General features: G+C 37.4%; 1 protein-coding gene and 1 long non-coding RNA gene across 2 annotated transcripts in view; one reads left to right on the top strand and one right to left on the bottom strand.

The window, feature by feature from the left end:
* Positions 1–19,720, top strand: part of LOC134161970 (uncharacterized) — a 182,197-nt gene that overhangs the window by 34,622 nt on the left and 127,855 nt on the right. The gene's annotated exons all lie outside the window — the stretch shown is intronic.
* The window catches only part of GUCY1A2 (guanylate cyclase 1 soluble subunit alpha 2), a 147,070-nt gene that overhangs the window by 3,002 nt on the left and 124,348 nt on the right, over positions 1–19,720 (bottom strand). Inside the window, exon 7 of the mRNA XM_062615353.1 lies at positions 8,274–8,428. Within this exon, the coding sequence (XP_062471337.1) occupies positions 8,274–8,428 (155 nt within the window). The remainder of the gene's footprint in view (positions 1–8,273; positions 8,429–19,720) is intronic.

Below are 19,720 nucleotides of genomic sequence, written 5' to 3'. Positions count from 1 at the left end.
TAGCATGCAGTTTGAATGTCATAATCTATTTATGATGAAAATATTGTAATCTTTTCTAAATTGCATGAGAGTTTGTACAGGCCTCTACAGAGAAGCTTCTCTTATTTCTCCTCTGCAATACTTGCAGTAAATATTTTGAGTTTTAAAACTGCAGGCTTAATAAAGTGAAATAACTCTTTGATGCTTCCCAAATTAGTTTTCTGCAAGCAACAGTTGAACTTTTACAACTTTCTGAGGTAAATCTGCAAGCTTTTGCAGTAGTCATTCTTCTTCAAACTGACTCTTCGCTATGGAGCATCTGGCCTTGCTAAAAATCAATGGTTTCCTTCTCAGAGCCTAACATTACCTAATTGTAATGATAGTTACACAAGTCTGAAACTGTAAAATATAGATATATTCTTTGATTCAGTTCAGGGCTGGCACTGAGTTTAGTTGATATTTCACAGTATTTTCCTCATGGAACAAAAGTGCAAGATATTAACTAAAGGTCTTATATTCACTTGTTTTGTGAATTGTAAGTTGGTTGCAATTAAATGCTCCAGGAGGGATGGGTGAGTAAGCAAATACTCCTTTGGAAATCCCTCCACTACTGTGACTTGTGGTAGAATCCACATTCCTATATTAGGTATATTGTTTGAATCAGCCTCATACCATAAGAAATTGTCCAGTCAAACTTTACTGGGATAACAAGCTACCAAGCAAGCATGACAGGAAACCTTCTTTACCAAATGCTAATGGAAGCTGCTTATGATCTATCTTACTAACTTTAGCTTATAGTTTTAACAAAAAAAAAAAATTGCTATCTCTTGTAATATCAGTATTAGAAAGACTTTAATTAGGACAAAAATGGCCTCTTGTTAACACTCTCCTAAAGAACAAATTCTTCAGATTCCTTAAATATATTGGTCCTGACATTTGGTTTCCTAGGTTGAGAAAGAAGTAATGGCTCAGATTTCTTATAGCTTTGTGTACGCTACAGAAATAAGTTATCTGCTAACCCTCAGTGCATAGCAGTGAGGACATTTTTCTGCAGGAACCTTCCTTCCTAAATTTAGACCAATTGTTAGGTTAAAAAGGAGAGTAGCAGTGGATGGCCAAGGCCCAGATCAACAGCTCTTGCTAAGTTTCTTGTCCTTTTCATGGGTACAAAGAATCACAGATACCTCTGCCAAGGAGCTGAATGAATAATGCACATTCTCAGCGAAGGCAAGGCTGAGCCACGCAGTTTTATTATTACCCCTCTGGCTCAGGGGAAGAGCCAGTACAAAACCTTCTGGTCTGGAAGGTTTCCTGGGTGGTGGCACCCCGTTCTGGCTGTTTGCCTCACCCTGCAGACCATTATCAGCGTACTTTGTTGTGATGAAGTCGGATTGCCTGTTTTGAAAGTCTGAGACTGTAATCTATCCTTTACCTTGAGGAAATTTTATGGTAGCTTAAACTCTACATAATGTCCCTAGATTGTCCTATAGTTGTAGAGCTTAAGCCATTAGTTACATAACCTCCACAGTTCAGCAATATGCGTATAAAAACTATTTGGAAAATATTGCCATTTATATCAGCTGTATTTCCTGCATCAGTTCTGTGGATTTCCCTTATAGCACTATTGTAAAGGATATCCTTATAGTAGGTTATTCAAAGGCTCAAAATTCTGTGTACCACTCAAGTGGTTGGATATACAATTTACAATTCAGTGCTTACATTGTGAGGATTGGGATACCTAAGCATTCCTATAAGTTGTCTGGAACTTCATCTGCCCTCAGCTTGTCTTCTTTGTTGAAGTTTCAGGAAAATAATTTCTTAAAGCTGATTTATTGTTAACACCTTTCCTCCTAATCCAAAACCTTCCAGAACTGTTTAAATTCTTGTTCTGTCCCTTCCCTGGTGGAAATACTGGAGGTTTTAGACAAAAAGAAATGGTATCTGAGAATTATCCCACTTCTTTTATCATTTTCAGTTTGTTCATTTAAAAAAAAAAAAAAAAAGCGTTAGTACAGAAACAGAAAATGTGGCTATTTTCTAGTGGAAAAAAAGAAGCATTTCAAGGTCAAGAGGTCTGTGCATGAGTGAAAATTGGGATCATAGTGGGAATCTTGAAGAAGCTTTTAAAAGCTGTAGCTCATTTTTGCATGGGTGGGATGATAGGTAATTTTATTTCAAACTATTTTGGCAAGAAACAGTCACATCTACAACACTGAGTTCCTATATTCAGAAAATGAACTAACAAAGACTTGTTGTTGAAGAATAATTTATTGCAAGGACGTCTATGCTGAATGCATGCTTTCCACACGATTCTTGCTCTGTCCATGCCCATTGGAAAGCAGTAGACCACTTTCTCTCTCTATCTCTCAGAGATGTCAGAACTTTGTGGTTATCACTGGATGCTGTGAAGATTAACTAAAACTCACACACAGAAAGTATTCTCAGACTCAGTAGAAAGGATGGTTGCAAATATCTTACGAATTCTTTTGTGAAAGTGGGCTAACTTCCTCCATCTTTTCCCAAACAAGATGCAATCACAAATTGGATCTGTTGAAAGGGAGGAACAAGACAGTAAGAGGAGCAGCTTCTTAGCAGCCTGCAGTAGCAACTCCATCGGAAATACGAAAAAGTCAATATAGTTTGAGAACTGTATTTTCACTGCTGAAGGAATAAATGATTACCACATGTGCTAACTCAGTTCCAGCACCCGTGCTGAGGAAGCATTCACCAAGCTTCAGCATGCTCCAATAGCCGGAGTTACACCATGAGGGCTTCAGAGAACATGTTGCCTGAACAGTGCCTGGAAACCTTTGAAACCTCCTCCCCACTGCTGTGACTAGAGCTTGCTGGACATGGCTACCACAGGTTGCCACATGCCAGCAAAATCTGCAAATCCCACCAAATGCCATCAGATTTCTCCAGCTGCAGAAGCCCAGCACAGTGTGTAGTTTGGAGTGCTCAGGGGCCTGCCTTTTCTCTTGCCCTTAACACCAGGTTTGTTTTAAAGGCCACCTTCAGGCCATGCAGTCAGGCAAAATCTTTCCAGAATCCACAGATAGTAAGGAGGAAGCAACCGATTCCTGTGGTGATGCTTCCTGTCCTCAGTCAGGGTCCTCCTCTTGCTTGCCAACCTTGACACTTGCTGTCACCTGACTGTAGGAGCAGTTCAGGAGCATCAGCTTCCCCAGAACGAAGTGAGGTATCTCCATCTGCACAGGTTGCTCCCTTCTGTCTTCCTCAAGCCCTCCACAACATGTACCTTCTACCACAGTTCCTAAGTGCCATAAACATACATATATATGTATATAAAATATGGATTATATAATAAACTTCAAAACCATGTTCATATCTAATTAGATATGAAACATGACAATTACAGCATTTGCTGCTTCAATAAACAGTGTAACATAATTATTATATTCAAGTAAGATTTTAACAAGAGCTAAATACTTATTCAGCTTTGTGTTTGCATATATACATTTTAACCTCTGTATAATGAAGTTCCACATACCTTAAATAATAGTCATGTTATGATGGGATTTGGCAATTTGCTGAATCTGAGTTAAAAAAGCACCCACTCAGAATTGAACTTCAATGCAAACTTCTTTCAGGAAAATTGTTTTCTATAGACAATTTGAACAGTATTTCTGAAAGAAATACAATGCACTTCAATAAAGGAGCACATGCACTGCCTTCCTAATTACAGTGTGCACCAAGAAAAGCAAACTGGCCAGATCAATCTTCTATAAATATTACCTTTCACAGGGATAGCTATCAACAGAAAAAAGTTTCTTTCCACCCTAACTCTTAAAGAACTGTGAAAACTGTAGCTAACCATGTTCACATGCACCTATTAATTGGTAAAATTAGGAAAATTTAATGAATGGCTTCCCAGATGGGTTATACAAATTCTGTCTCCTGATGGACTGCTGAGCCCTTCCTCTGTGGCAACAAGCATTGGCCACTTCACCAGCTGGCCATCTAGTTTGATAGCATACAGCAGCTCATTTCTTTTCATATGAATTCAGGTTATAATTATTATGGCATTCATTAGAAAAATTGGTAGGCTGCTCATAAAATACACTGTATAAAGGTACAAATATGCTATTGTAATGCCAAAAATCAGTGCCCTTCTTTCTAAATCTAGTAGCTTTGAATCTTTCCCTGTTTCAATACATACCAGAAAGATCAGGAGACTGAAAAAACCCTGACTATGTCTCAATCTAATTAATATCAGATTGCACTTTATATTTTTTTAAAGTATGGAAGTTCATATATTGGTGTTTTTCTTCATACACATCAATTGTAATAAGATTATGAAAGGACTAGGTATGACATTTTTAATGCAATGCATTGTATATCAAATGCAGCTCAGTACGGTGGATGTCAATCAGTGACTTTTAATACCTTTAATAAAACTTCTTCCATACAATATTCTGTGAGATAACAGTTTAAAAACTTATTCAAAATTCTGCAGGTTTTGATCAGTTTTAAAAGCTGAGGGGCAATTTTTGCAGATAAACCAGCAGTGACTTCACCCAGCTCAATAAGAAGGTACGCTTGGTTGCTTTCTCTACTATATCACATAAGGATGTAGGACATAGGCTGTTCATTGTTGCCTAAGCTCAGGACCCAGGTTTATTGCCCAGAATGTAATAATGGAAAATATCTGCACCCAACACTTGATGTCAGAAGCACCTTCTCCACAAGGGAAATACATGCTGGAAAAGACCAGAGACGGAAAGAAGAAGAAGAAGAAGAGAATTCATTTTAAATACAGTTACTTGACAAACAGCAACAATTACGTTTACCTGCTTTTGATAACTGCTTAGAGATCCCAAGGCATTACATAGTAATGCTATTAGGGAAACAGGATGAATGTAGGTACATTATATTAATATCTGATAAAAATCATTATTTAGGCTGAAACAAATAATTTTAAAATAGTTAATCTCTCTTCTGTGCTAAAGAAGAGTCTCATGAATCTCACTGTCCTTACTTCCTGAGTACGGAAAATAGTGCAATTTTATTAAATTCAGATTAATTAAATAAACCTTGAGCTGAATTTGCCAGTTTGCTAAAGGAACAGAGAATGTTTTATTCTTCTGTTATTCCTTCCCAGCCACGTGTTTAAACTGGGACCAGTCTGAGATCCTCCACTTCCTCTCCAGTTTCCACGTTTCAGTGGAAGTTTTATCAGTGCTGTTCCAGTGCTTTCATTTTACGATGCTCAGTGATTCAAAGCAATTGGGGCTCTGTAATCCTTCAGTCAAAAGACCTGTCTGAGTCAGGAGAACAAGATATTGTGAACCGAAGTTAGCTCTTATCCCCAACAGCTTCAAAGGCTACCTCTGTAAAAGGTGCTGTTTCACACGGCAGAGCTCTGCCCAGGCAGGTGTAACTAGAGCAAGGCTGCCCCAGGTTCACTGCTGCTGCTAGGCAACACCAAATCTTATATTTATAATTTTAGACTCTGATTCTTACATAGGCTGATTATGGGCTCACAAGGAAGTGTCTGAAACCAATGATAGGCATTCTGAAGCGCCATGATAATTTGAATGCCGATGATGTTTTATAATGCATAATCTGTACTGTAAAATGAAAATATTGATAAGTATTAGATGTGTTCCCAGTAACTGCACGCTTTGTAAGCACAAAACCTTATATCACAGTTTGCATCGGGGCCATGGTAGACACAAACACATACTGATAAATGCCAATAGGTAATTGAAAATTCTGTCATTTGCATACTGATTGTAGAATTGTCTACTTTGGAAAACACTGCTTCTTAGATAAAAATATTAACTGAGTACACAGCAGCACAGTATGATCAAATAGAAACATTTGATGAAATATAAGGTCAACTATAAACACATCTAAGTTTGCAATGAATCATTTTATTTATACATAGCAAATTATACACTCCTACAAATTGTATTTAAGCACAGTTACATACAGATGCATGAGATCCTTGTTTATTTAGGTAGTACATGATGTTCAAACCCTCTAGATCACCCTCAGAAACCCTGAGTAATACTGCACAATAGTGTTTTGTAATTGCAGTCTCTCCTGACCACTATGTCAGCATGTCAGCAGTGTCATTTCCTGACTTCTTCCCTGTCTGTTCTTATGCTTACAACAATGCCAGGAGGCATGGTTTGAAATAGCCTTTATAAGTCTCCCTATGCACGTTTACTTTATTTTCTTATATAAATTTTGAAGCATGCAAAATAAACTTGCTCCTTGCCTTTTCATCGCTACTTTTAGCCATTCACAGAATCATAGAATGGTTTGGGTTGGAAGGGACCTTAAAGATCATCCACTTCCAACCTCCCTGCTATGGGCAGGGACACCCTGCTTGAGAGCAGGTTGCTCAAATCCCCGCCCAAAGCCATTGATGGGGCAGCCACAGCTCCTCTGGGCAACCTGTGCCCTCATAGTGAAGGATTTCTTCTTTATATCTAATCTAAACTACTCTCTTTCAGTTTAAATCCATTCCCCCTTGTCCTGTCCCTGCATGCTCTCATAAAAAGTCCCTCTCAGGATTTCCTGGAGGCCCCTTTAGGCATTGGAAGCTGCTCTAAGGTCTCCCCAGAGCCTTCTTTTCTCCAGACTGAACAAGACCAACTCTCTCAGCCTGCCTCCAAAGGAGAGTGCTCCAGCCCTTGGATCACCTCCATGGCCTCTTTGGACTTACTCCAACAGGCCCACGTCCTTCTTAGGCCCCTTAGGGGGCCTATACGGATGCTGGGGAGGGACTCTTCATTAGAGACTGTAGTGAAAGGATAAGGGGTAATGGGTTAAAACTGAAACAGAAGTAGTTTATATTGGATATAAGGAAGAAGTTCTTTACTGTGAGGGTGGTGAGGGAATGGAATGGGTTGTCCAGGGAGGTTGTGAATGCTCCATCCCTGCCAGTGTTCAAGACCAGGTTGGACGAAGCCTTGGGTGACATGGTTTAGTGTGAGGTGTCCCTTCCCATGGCAGGGGGGTTGGAACTAGATGATCTTAGGGTCCTTTCCAACCCTAACGATTCTATGATTCTTACGCTGGGGCCCCCATAGCTGGATGCAGGACTGCAGGAGGAGTCACAGGAGCAGAGTAGAGGGAGAGAATTCCCTCCCTCGACCTGCCCAATACTGTGCTGGGTCTGTGTTTCTCTCACACACTAACAGACAATTGTATGAATCTGTTTCTGCCCACTTCATGATTCAGTTTTTCTGCCTCTTGTTTAATTAGCTATACTTGCTCTTTCTGTAAATCTGATCTCAATTGAATGGCCCTTTCAGAAGAATGTAATTTTATTCACTAATTTGAATTACTTTAACTTCTGTCTCATTTATATTTTAGCATATCAGACCCTTCCATTCTTGGATGAAGAAATTCCATTTTAAACTTTAATTTACATAGATAGGTATGGGGATAAAATAAATACTGAGATTCACAGTTCTGCATAAGAAAAAAAAAATAAGGAAAAGAGGTATTGTCTGAGCAATTGCATGCAGATTAATAAAGAAACAGTCCCGACACCTGAACAAAACCACACATCAGAAAATTACTTCAGATACAGAACGCTGGAAAAAAGAGTAAGATTGAGATCTCCTGCCAAAAAAAAGTGAGTAAATCAGTAACAATGCAAGCAGCAGAAATTCTAATAGTCAAGCTGTCAAATTTGAACAATAAGTAACACCTCGTTTTTATTTAGGAGGTGTTCCTCATAACCAGATTTAATCAAGCCTTGTCTCTATTTGCATAATTTCTTCAAAGTTCTAGGGCTGGTGCTTTGCCATTTTCCGTCTTTTTTCCTACATTAAAAATGATTCTATCAAGTGTCTCTTTACAGCGCTACATCAGAAATTTTGTTTTCAAGAATGCATAAATACTTTGAAAGATTGGCTTCACTGGTAAATTAGACTTTCTTCTGAGCAAATGGGAATATGCTTCCTTCCATGAACTGTGCCTAGCAATTGGAACTCAAATCATTAGGCTAAAGCGGTAATAGTGCATAAAATTATGGTGCCTTAGGAGACATCTCCCGTTTCTTCTGTTACGTGTTATTTTAGGCAGGAATGGTTGGCCTTCCTGTTATGTTTTCTTGCCTTCACTGCCTGACACCTTTGAGCATTCTGATGCAAACCTGCAAACTAAAGAGTGACAGCCCCATGCGACACCTCTTTCCAGTTGTCCTGGTGCCCTGATAACTTTCTATGATGTGATGAGGACAAGGCAAGTTACAAGATCTAACTCAAAGCAGCTTGAAATAAAAAGAGTATGTAAAGGCTAAGAGGACTTACTGGTATGTGGTTGGACTGACATTGATGCGGCGTGGGTGACTTCCTGACTCGAACTTGCTTGCAAGGGTGACATTGTTCCCAAAGAGACAGTAACGTGGCATTCTTACACCAACAACACCAGCCAGCACTGATCCTGAGTGAATGCCTATCCTCATCTGGAAAAACATGAGAAGCATGTCAGCCTGTTTCCCTTGTGCTGCTCAGGGTAATGTCATTAGCACTTATTAACAAGCCAGTCACAGCAACCCTTTCAAAGAAATAATAAACCAAAGAAGAAAGAGTGAAGGGGAAGAAAACATGCTCTCCCAGTCCTCTAGCTTAAATCATATGCAGTTAAAAGAAGAAAAAATGAGGGTTATCTTTTCACTAAAACTATTTCTTCCTCTGTGCATGTTTGCTGAAGACAAACAAAACAGGAATCATAAACAGAATAGGATAAGATCACCAAGAGTTACAGCAATATCAGCCATCAAATTACAGAAATAGATACATTATAGGGGGGCATTTTTGCCACCTCTTCTAACACAGGCTTTAAAGGCTCAAATTTTCTCAAAATGGCAGAAAGAATAGCAAAGTAGAGTTAACGAATATGGTACTTTTATGTTCTTCATACTTTTTTTTCTTCCAAATTACTCAAGGTCTAGTGTCTTTCTCACTTTGGCAGACTGAGATAATGCAATGGGGTAAAGATGCTGAAGATTAGGGCACTAATTAATAAAATAATTGAATTTCCCTCAAAATAAGGAGGAATAGCTCCCAGCAAATTAAAAAAAAAACAACCAACCAAACAAAAAAACAACAAAAAACAAATGTGACAATATAGCAATTATCTGCTGTAATTGTCTGAGATGTGGCAATTACATAGATGTGTAAAGCTTGGAGTCAGCAACCAATTTTCTTTCAGAGTGAATAAACAGAATTATTCTGCACACATTCTAGCAACCGATTGTGTTTGCAAAGAAAAAAATTTTTACGAATAGAAAGTTTTTTTCTCGTTAACTTTCTAACGTTAAAAAAATGAAAGTAAAATATTTATACCTTCTGAGGATATTCTTACTCATAGCAACTGGACTGCTGCAAAATATGAAATAATGTAAAGAAAATAAATAGCAGCTACTAAAACAGAGGGTCTGAAGGGGTCTAAATGAGTGACTTAACTAATACTATACTCAATATTGCCATTTGACATAATTCACAGTTATTGCACTGTGCTTATGTCTTTCAACCCCCATTTTTTAATAACACAATACATACTTACTCTAATACAATTTATTTATTTATTTATTTATGTTAAGGCAAATGCCAGCATTCGATAACCTTGGTGTCCATAAAGTCCTATAAACATGTGGGACTGCACATCATGCCAGTGAATATATTTCTTCCTCTGGGTTCAAGGTTTTTACCATGCAGCTAGGCACCCTTTTCATTTTGTTCCTCTATGTCACAATGGGTATAGAATTATATCTGCTATATGCTAAGCCCATGCCCGACCTAAGAACATGTTCTGTGTTCAGTGCGGTACTACTTACAACATTCTCACAGGCAACATAAAATCTTTACAAAAATGCTGTTAATTACAGACTAGGATTGCCTTCTTTTCTTTTTTTTTTTTTTTAATTTGTGAATAAATAACACTTGAATTTAATTGAACTTTCAAACCTTTACTACAATTTGGAAGGCAGCTACTGAAATCCTTCAAATACTCTATCCTATCAGACTGAGAAGCACTCACAAACTTGCTTTGGCTGTGAACATCTGTGCAAACTCATCACACCTACATTATTTTTGTCATGTTTTGGGGCATGAAGAGTTCCTGCTTTTTACACATTTAAACTCCATTGCTCATTGCCAGTGAAAAAGGTGATCCTGCAGTCAAGAAGTGATCAAGCAGCCCTTCTGGGTATTAGTGAGGTCTGTACCTGCCTTCAGCAAAAGATTACAAACAGAAGGTCTTGCTCACAGAAAAGCAAGTGTGCTGTCAGCTTTTGATAAATAATAAAGAACTCATTTACAATGCCTTGGTTTTGAGAGACTGTAGAACGATCAGTTATTTTGCACACAATTTTAAGAACAGAGTTAATGCTACTTATCTGTTCCACTAATACTGCACATTTATTTAGGAATCATTAAAGAATCACTTGTGACCTCTTCTAAGGTACATTCAACCACATGTGAAGGCCAGATTGAAACTATAAGAAAAAGCACTAGCTATGTTTTGCTGTTGAAAAGTGGAAATGACACTATATATTAGAGTGGAAGGAAAATCTGCTATCAAAAACTGTACTATGAAAATAAAATCTATTTTTGCCATATATGTGGTGAAAAGTAAAGTAGTTGCTTGTTTTTCTGCTTTCACTCCTGAAGTGATTCTTTGTAAGTGTCTACATAGTTTTTTATCACTCATTGTTTCAGTGACAGAGGACTTCCCAAGGATTTCCAAATCCATGTGTTTTTCCATATTCTCTGTAGCAAAAGTTTGGGATCTCTTGAAGAACCGCACTCACACAGTAAATACTTTCAAGACCTTTTCTCATGATTTTCTTAAAAAGACACTGGGGAAATGGCCTTTGTGGTTAAGACTTTTCAGGATGTGCCAAAGAAACCAAGGCATTACACTGTCAGACTGGCTAAAAAAAAATGCAGTCTGATTTACCACCCTAACAGAAAGTATTTTCCTTTGCAAGTTTAGGTGAATGAAGCTAAAGCCATGCCAGCTGCCATGGAAAAACCGAGGCTAGGAGCAAAAATAAATGGATATTCAAAATTTCATTCAGGAGTACATAGAATCATAGAATTATTAACTAGGTTGGAAAAGACCTTTAAGACCATCAAGTCCAACCATCTACATACATTAGGTCTTTTGTGACCTCAGTAGGAATGAGACAGCTTTTGTATTTACTATAGTGTGTACCTAAAAAGATTTAAAAAAAAAACCTTGGTTTGGCTGAGTACAGAACATTTTGTGTTCTGTAGTTTTTTTGACTATTTTAAAAAATATTCTCCTACAATAAAAAATGCAGATGTTCTCACAAACACAGGTTGAACTACGTACCACATACAGCTGCCAATGAGAGTGTGAAAACTGAAGTTTCCACTGGGTGCAAGAAAACTAATGTGGTTTTCTCATTAAACCATAGCGATAAATGCCTTATACATGACAAAATTACACCACGAATGGCTTGCAATAAAGCCTCACTTCTGCTTCATTATGTGGTTAGCTAAAAGAAAAAAGCCTGCAACAGTGGTGTTATTGCCATGAAATATTCTATAGTATGTTTTCTTATATTGAGAGTAACCATTATATTGGTTGTGTATTACTTTGTAGGGAAATATGCTTTTCATAAAAATGTCTTTTTAAGATTTTACTTCATCTGCAGATAAATTAGTCTGCCTTTTCCTCACTGAGTTGAAAAGTGTTGTGATAACAGTTTAAGGCCTTTTTTTATGAAGTGAGAAAAGGTGTGATCAAATTATTAACAAGACACTTACTGGGATACATCAATATCTCACATTTACTTTGCAGCAAAAGAAAATCTGCCTAGACGACTTAGAACAATAATAACAGTTATACATGTACACTTACAGTTCCCAAGCTCTGTTGTATATGCAGGCCTTATCAATGCTTTCACAGAAAATTTTATTAGTTTAGATAATTAATCAGTAAAGATTATTAATAACATATGAAATGCAAATTACGTGGAACACTAGTGTGCATTCTTTGTCCATAATAACTATATTATGTCCATAACAACTATAAATATGTGTAACACATTATGCATGTATTAACGATCTTAAATTGAGCAGTTTAATAAAATTAATGCTCTTAATCTGTAACAATGGCTCCTTCATCTGCCCTTAGTTATTTGGCAAAATATAAAAGGGCAGCATACAACTGAGATGTAAAGTTCAGAGACATTATGCACGCAGATGGAAAGACAGCTCTTTGGAAACTATCACAAAGACAAGACTGCCATGACAAAAATAACAACCAACCAACCAACCAAGGCTAAAACAAAAAAAAAAACAGAAAATACGAGACCCCCACATTTACAGAACAGTGAAGAGACGGACAAAGGCAAATGACATTTCTAGAGCAGAATATCAGAAGTCACAATGGGAAATGAAACATAAAGCCACATGAATGAAAGGCCTTTTAGATAAAGAGGAAGAACTTGAATTGGCTGCAATAGAAAGATTTAGAGTGGAAAATGACAGGGAGAATAGAGATTAATTAATTTTGTCTTTGCAGCAGCTGCAGTAATAGTAAGGTGAAGAAAAGCTGATGTGAGTGTCAGAAGCACAAAAGAAAAACAGCCTGCACTGATGAATGGAGGCTAAGAGGAAAGACATAGCTATGTGGAAAGGAAAAGAAGCTTCTAAAAATTTTAAAGAAAATGTAGCAGTATTTGGATATTACCTATAGAATAAGGCACAGGGAGCAGAAATGGCTAAAACCCAGGTGACAGGAAGGATAGTGGTTTTGTATAATAGTAATAGATAAAGAAGGTTCATAGGGAAAGATAAGGAGCACTGGAGCTATGGTCATCCTCTGATGGGGAAACATGCCAGAAATGGCATCAGTGAGAACTATAGCCCAGACTGGGCTAAGACAGAAAAGTCAGAGTGCTCTGTTCTGTTTTTCTGATGTACTGAATCTTAGAAGAGTTGTATGTAACCCCTTTACACCTCCTTATTGCCAAAGCATGATTTTTAATTTTTATAAATAAAAGCGCTGGGGTCTGTTTTTGCTGTGCAGTTTCCATCACTTCCAATAGCCCCAATGGCTTCTTAGGCACAATACTGAAAACAGCATTCTCCCATCAAAATAAAGCCTAATCCAAGTAAGATGAAAGAAAACGCAACACTGAAAACTCACAACCCATCTACACTCACTGTACAATGAAGACACAAAAATATTTTAGAAAAAGTAAAGGAGTGAAGTGGCGTGCCTGAAGTAAATTTCATCTTTGCTAATTTATTCCTCCACAGTTTTTTCTGTTAACCAGTATGTTCACAATAAGCAGATCCAGTTATTTGCTTTATCTTCAAAGCTCTTAAGTTTTTTTTCTTTTGAAACCCTGTTGAAAAATGCATTCTCCTTTCCCTCTCATTTCACCACATAATTTTCAAGGAAAAAAAACTTTGACATTAAAATGCAAGTGGCAAGACACCATTTTGCAGTCTGAGAAGCAGTACTTGTCTCTTCAAGAAAATTTCATAAAATGTCCTCAAATCTTTGATTTTTGACCAAAATATGTCTGCATGTTGATAGCCAACAGAACACATTAAACCTCATATTTCCCTTCAGTCAAAACTGGAACATTGCATTACAAGACCTTTAAATCTTCCTTTATTAGTTAGACCATAAAACAGTGTTTCAAGCTGTAACAATTCCTGAAAGGAGAATTAGCTGATTTTTTAATTACGCTTCAAGCTTCTTATATACATGATGCTATGCAAAAGTATCTGCAATCTTGTTCAAGGGCTTACAAACTGATTTTTAAAAGCATAACCTGTGTTTAATTCAGAGAAAGGACTCATCAGAGACATCTTTCCTGATAGGTGACAGCATGAAGAACTGGAAAAGTACATGACAGTGAAGATTGATTTCTGAGCTGAAAAGGTTCTTTGTGAACAGTATTGAAAGGCAGAGTTGGAGAAAGGAGTCTGTGGGTACCTCTCTTTTGGTCTTCCAGTAAAGAGTAGCTGATGTTACAAAATGCAAGCAAACTTTCCAATTCAAACTGAAGCTATGTGTAACCTGTGTTCTGGTAAGCACAGGGCAAAAATACATGCTCATTTTCAAAATTATTTCTGCCACTAGTAATTTTTAGTTCAGGGATTTCTTGAGCCAAAAGAAATCCTTTTTGTAGAGGAAAGGTGTTTGTCATTCACAGCTCCTCCTGAAATATAAGCTATCGTAATATTTCATGGGAGTAGTAGCTGTACTTCACACTGCACACACAGAGGGAAGGACCTTAGTAAACAGTTCTCAGACTCTGAAAAAAATAATCCCATGCTAGAAAGAGAAGTCTGATTCCTTCACGGGTTAATAGCATCCATAAGGACTCAAAATTCATGATCACAGAAGTGCCTGCCCTACACAGACGTGAGCTGAAGAAGTGAGGGAAGGCTGTGAATTAGTTGACACAGTGGAAAACTATCATGGGCAGAAGTAATGCCCCACTCAGCCAGCCTGGAGCTTTCCAAGACTTAATAATGTGACTGAGCGGAAGAAGGTCAAGTCTTTGTGCTGAGCTGACAGCAGAGCGCAGGGCCGACACGAAGTAGTAGATGTATGAAAATACTTCCAGACACATGGATGTCCCAGCAAAACATTTAAATACAATAGGAAATGTTCTGCTGGATCAGGACTTTTGACATCAGTTTCAATAACGTACATGGATATCCGTACACTACCATTTCTCAGATAAATGAAGCACTCCTCACTTTCTGCCCTAACATACATATGATGGTCTGTGTTTCAATAAGGACCTTCTCCCTTCTGCCCTTGAAATGTCCTTCAGAAAGGAAAAAGTCACCTCTCATGGCTGCCAGTCCATGACACGCTGCCAGATACTTTCAAAGAGAATGAGCCAAATTCTGTACGATGCTATCTGCTCTAGCATCGTAGCAGCTTCTACAACAGTGCTATCTCTAAATCTCAGCATACACAACACAGGGGCATTTATTTGTAAAATTTATTAATGTAAAATAGACTCTACAGAGCTCAGAGGTCTGAAATCAGGGCCACACACTGGTGAGTCAATGTGCTCCTTCAAAGAACTGCAAGTAGACAGGACTGACAGCTTTGCCCTGACATATGCTTTAGTGTGGGGGTTATCTGTATTCTTAGATAGATTTATAAATATCACAGTGTCTTTCTGGAAGGGGACATATGACAGTACAGCTCACTACAGAATTGTTGCCAAGGAACAGACCTGCTCAGAGGAAAATATAGATCACTTTGAATTTCACAAGGTGTTCTATAGAACTAAACTACAGGATATATTTCCCCCATATTTGAACAACATTCCAAGAAATGAACATTTAGCTTTTTTTTTTTTTTTAATGAGAATTTCCTAGATTTCTTGCTCATAAACTTAGAATTATTCACCCTGCCTGAAGTAAAAGACTCAGAAAACTATACAAGGTCAATGAAAAATGCAGTAATAAACCAACAAACATTGAATTCCTTTTGACAGACAAATAAATAAATAGCTATTGGGTAAAGCAATCATGTGGTTTGTGTAAAAGGCATAAAATTAAATCATAACCAATGTGGTGAACATTGCACACGTACATCCCTGGACTATAGCCTTGGCATGCAGTCATCTCTCCTGAATGTGGAACAAGGTGCTACGAAGCATTTCTACATAAAGAAGCCTCAAACTTGAAGGCTGAAATTCCTTTTCTCTTTCCACTTAAGCTCTTCCACTGTGATCTAAGTTAGTTCTGATTTGAATAGTGGTTGAATTAGATCACCTCAAAAGGTGTCTTGCAAATTCTTTGATTCTGTGATTCTGTGATTTTATGCCTCTGTGAGTCTTCATCAGCAAAAGGAGATAGAATTAGATGAAGTAAAAATGAAAACCAAAGATTCAGACTAGTTTTCAATGCAATTTATACTGGGGCAAGGTTTTGTGAGCCAAATTCTGCCCTGAGGCATCACATGAATTCACTTTGGCACTGCTCAGGGTTTAGGTTAAAAGAGAATGGGTGTCATTTGTGAGAAAATGTCTAACTTGAAGTATTTGGGGGGGGGGGGGGTATAAACCATGTAAACAGGAATTTCTACAGCTGCTGAGTAGAAGAATACACCCTGTACCGTTCCCCTAAAATTCCAGAGAAGGGATATTAATGTACTTCTTCATAAGCTGCTGCTCCCTCACCAATAAAATGTTGCATTTTGTTGCTGATGCAGCATTTAATCAAAACCATTTTTTATTGTTTTCTTTGAATAGTCATTTCCAAAGCAGGAATTTAATTACTGTGTGAATCTGTGTGTTCAGGCACTTTAAAAAGAGCTAATCATTCAAGCAAACCCACATAGCAGTGGAGGATTTTTCCCAGCCTCCTCTCCACTGACACGCAAAAAAGAAAAAAAAAATCACAAAGTTCTGTTTGATCCTTAGTGTAGGAGGACATCTTTGTCTCACAGTGCCATCATATGACATATACTGAATGGATTGGGTGATACTTTAACAAGGATAAATGACACATGCTCAAAATATTTAAGAGAACAGAAAAGCTGGATCCTAAAAAATAAGTTGGTCACAAGGGTTTTAACCCTAAGAAACAGTTTTAAATGTGTTTGCTAATTTACTCATTTAAGGTAGATTTCACCTAATTTCAACCACCCATAAGTTAAGCAGCTCATTAGAGCTTTTAGATTTCTAGACTCTTCTAAACCAAGAAGGTAAATAATGTCAAGGCTGCAATTATTCACATTCCAAAATTTGCACCTAGGAAGGGCTGGATCAATCACTACCAAAGGCGTCTAACCCTACTGGCAGAACAGAGAGGGACATTTAATGGTAAGTTTAGCCTCGACACATCATGCACAGATAGATAAAGATAGGTGAGATTAATTCAACCGTCAGACTGGCAAAGTTGACACACTTTTATCTTCTGGGCCTAAAAAGAGTGTGTAAATTATCAAAGAAACAGGTGTTGATGGATAGGACCTTGTCAGAAGATCATTCTGTTTGTAGAACAGCAGAAATTTCTTCAGGTATTTTAGTATGATGGTCTTTGAATCTAGCCTGCAAGCCTTGAGACTGCAAAACGAAATGACATTCTGATCGAAAAGTCATACTTCATCTTTTGATCATAGTACATGCTTTTATATATAGATGAAATTCCTGTTGCTTTGCTTTGAGAAAAGCTTGGCACTAATCAACAAGGATCTGCTGCCTAACAGCTTTAATATCTACAGAAACCATTGACATACAAGAATCTTACAGTCTTACTATTAGAAGCAAACTTATCTAGGCTATATACAATAATGATATATCTGTACATATCTGTATACACTGATAAGGAGACCTAAATTGTTGACTACGTCATTTAAATCTTTAACACTGCAAAATGCTTAATACTTTTTGCACAGAGGAGATACATTTTAAGTGTGTAGTTTCTACTGGATGCCCCAGCTTCTCACAACCAACACCAAGGCAAATATAATCAAGATGAAAAATGGATTAATCCCCCTCCTTCATATGGGCACAGTAGACATGACAAAACAACGGGCCAGATTTTGTAAATAGGCCTGTTCATAAGTTTGAAGAAGTGGAGCGACTAGTTCCTATCACATTTCTCATTCTAACCATCAATATATCTGATTAAATATAGACAAAAGCCAGAAACAAGTCAACATGGATCCTCTTTGGAAATACAGTAAATAAGGAATGATGACATGGAAATGTGTGCATAAGGAACACTTAGTGTTGCAATTTATGATAGGTAAAAAATAGTTTGCTTCCTTGTGAAGAAAGCTAGGGCACTACTCCCATCATAGAGATTTGAACACTAAATGTCTAGCATGACCGCTAGCACCCTTTCTAATGCTTAGCTTAACTAAAGGACAAATTAGCTTGTAAATTACAGAAAGTTTCCATATGACAGATGGGTGTGCAGATAATTTATACTATGTATGTTCCAATGTTTGAACAGCTCACAGTATTAGACCATCCTTATACATCTCACTCATCTCTAAAATAACGATGATGCCATGTTCCTTTGTTTGTTCATCACTTCACTTTTAAGAATTTCAATTTCTGTAGACTTAACGTAAGACTATATAAGAGCTAGATGATGACAATGACTTTTATAGAACTTACCCTCCTCTGGGGTAGATCTCCACAAGTCTAGAGCAAGCTAGTAGGCAATGGCAATCTCATACAAAGAGAAAAGACACTCTGTGATTGTATGGATCCTATAAGCAAGAGTGTAAGAAGACTTCAGCTTGGCTATAATTGGGAACGGGTTTATTGACACTCCTAACTGGCCTTTGTACTTCACTGTCACAGAGCTTCAGATATACACAGGGAAAGTGAATTTCCTCCTCAGTGAAATTGGGAGTCTTTCAGACAATCAAATCTGACGAGTAGAGAAAACCTACTTCATACAACAAAGTAAATGAGCATGAAGAGGTGCTGTTTTGCACCCTTTTTGAATTGTTAGAACTGAGGATTTCAGCAAAGCATTAACAGACTTTCATGATTCATGTATAGCCAGCACTTCAGCAAGTCAATCAAACTTTCTTGACACCACAAAACAAGTATACCAAAAGCTAGCATCAGAACTCAGAGAGTACTCTGTACAGCTCTGTTGCCTTCACCAAAAAAAAAAAAAAAACAGGTTAAAAAAGAGATTTGTAAATAAAATGGCTAATGAAAAAATCACTCTGTAACTCACATGAAATGTAACATTTTCTTTTCCTAGATTTAGCTGCAAAACTGCAAGGAGTATCTAATCATTATTGCATTTCAGATGTGCCATGAATGCAAATGAGATAGTATTTTACTGTTTGTTTGAACTCCTTCAGACAAAATTAACTGCATTGCAATTTTAAGAATAATATTTAAGATGAACCTGAATGTTTCAGTGTTTTCATGACTAGAAAGATTTCAACCTTATTTTCAAAGCAATTAGCAAATGAAGACCTGATGATGTCAAGAATATGACAAAATCCAAACAGATGGAGACAAATTGCTCTCAGATGAAGGTGAATCACTTGTGGGAAGGAAAGAGTACAATGTTGAGTCTATCTACTTTCTTTCACTTCATTCAGTGATCTCTGCCTCTGTGTCTCTCAGTCATGCCCCTCTCAGAGATACATTGGTAAAGAATAAAGCATAGGAAGAGATACATCTGTTTTTAGCTTGTGCATTTTGTAAAAAATTGCAAATATAATAAAATTCCTTTTATATATATTATGCATTTTACAACCACAAAAATTCTAACATGCTAATAGGCTTAGCTGAGATTCCTTTGCCTATCTTCACAAGCTTTTACCAATTTATTTTTCTATAATCCACAAGCATACACACATAGAAATGAAAGCATACTTGTGCTTTTATTTGTGTGAGTGAGAAAGACCAAGAAAGAAAGAGACTTTAAGCCTCCATTATCCTTGCATGTTCGTTTGAAAATCACTAGACAAATTAAACACTAATTTAGCTTTGGATGAACTAGCTGATGACAGTATGGCATATCTACAACTTGATTGTTTGTCGCTGCTGCCCAGCCAACCTTTAATACTGCTAATTGGTTGGATATGGCAGCTGAAAGACACAGATGCCTAGCCCTGGATTTTGCTTATCCAGCATTATCATTACTTGCCTCTTTCCTGCTGTTGTTCTTGTCTAATTGTGCTTTACTCGGAACTTGTCCAGTCAACTTCTTCACCTAAAGCTGTCTCTCGGTTCAACCTTTGCTTACAG

Source organism: Pezoporus occidentalis, unplaced genomic scaffold (assembly GCF_034315485.1).
Source record: "Pezoporus occidentalis ecotype Australia unplaced genomic scaffold, CSIRO_AGI_Poc_V1 ctg18, whole genome shotgun sequence".
Taxonomy (NCBI): domain Eukaryota; kingdom Metazoa; phylum Chordata; class Aves; order Psittaciformes; family Psittacidae; genus Pezoporus; species Pezoporus occidentalis.
This window is presented reverse-complemented; position numbering and strand designations above follow the sequence as displayed.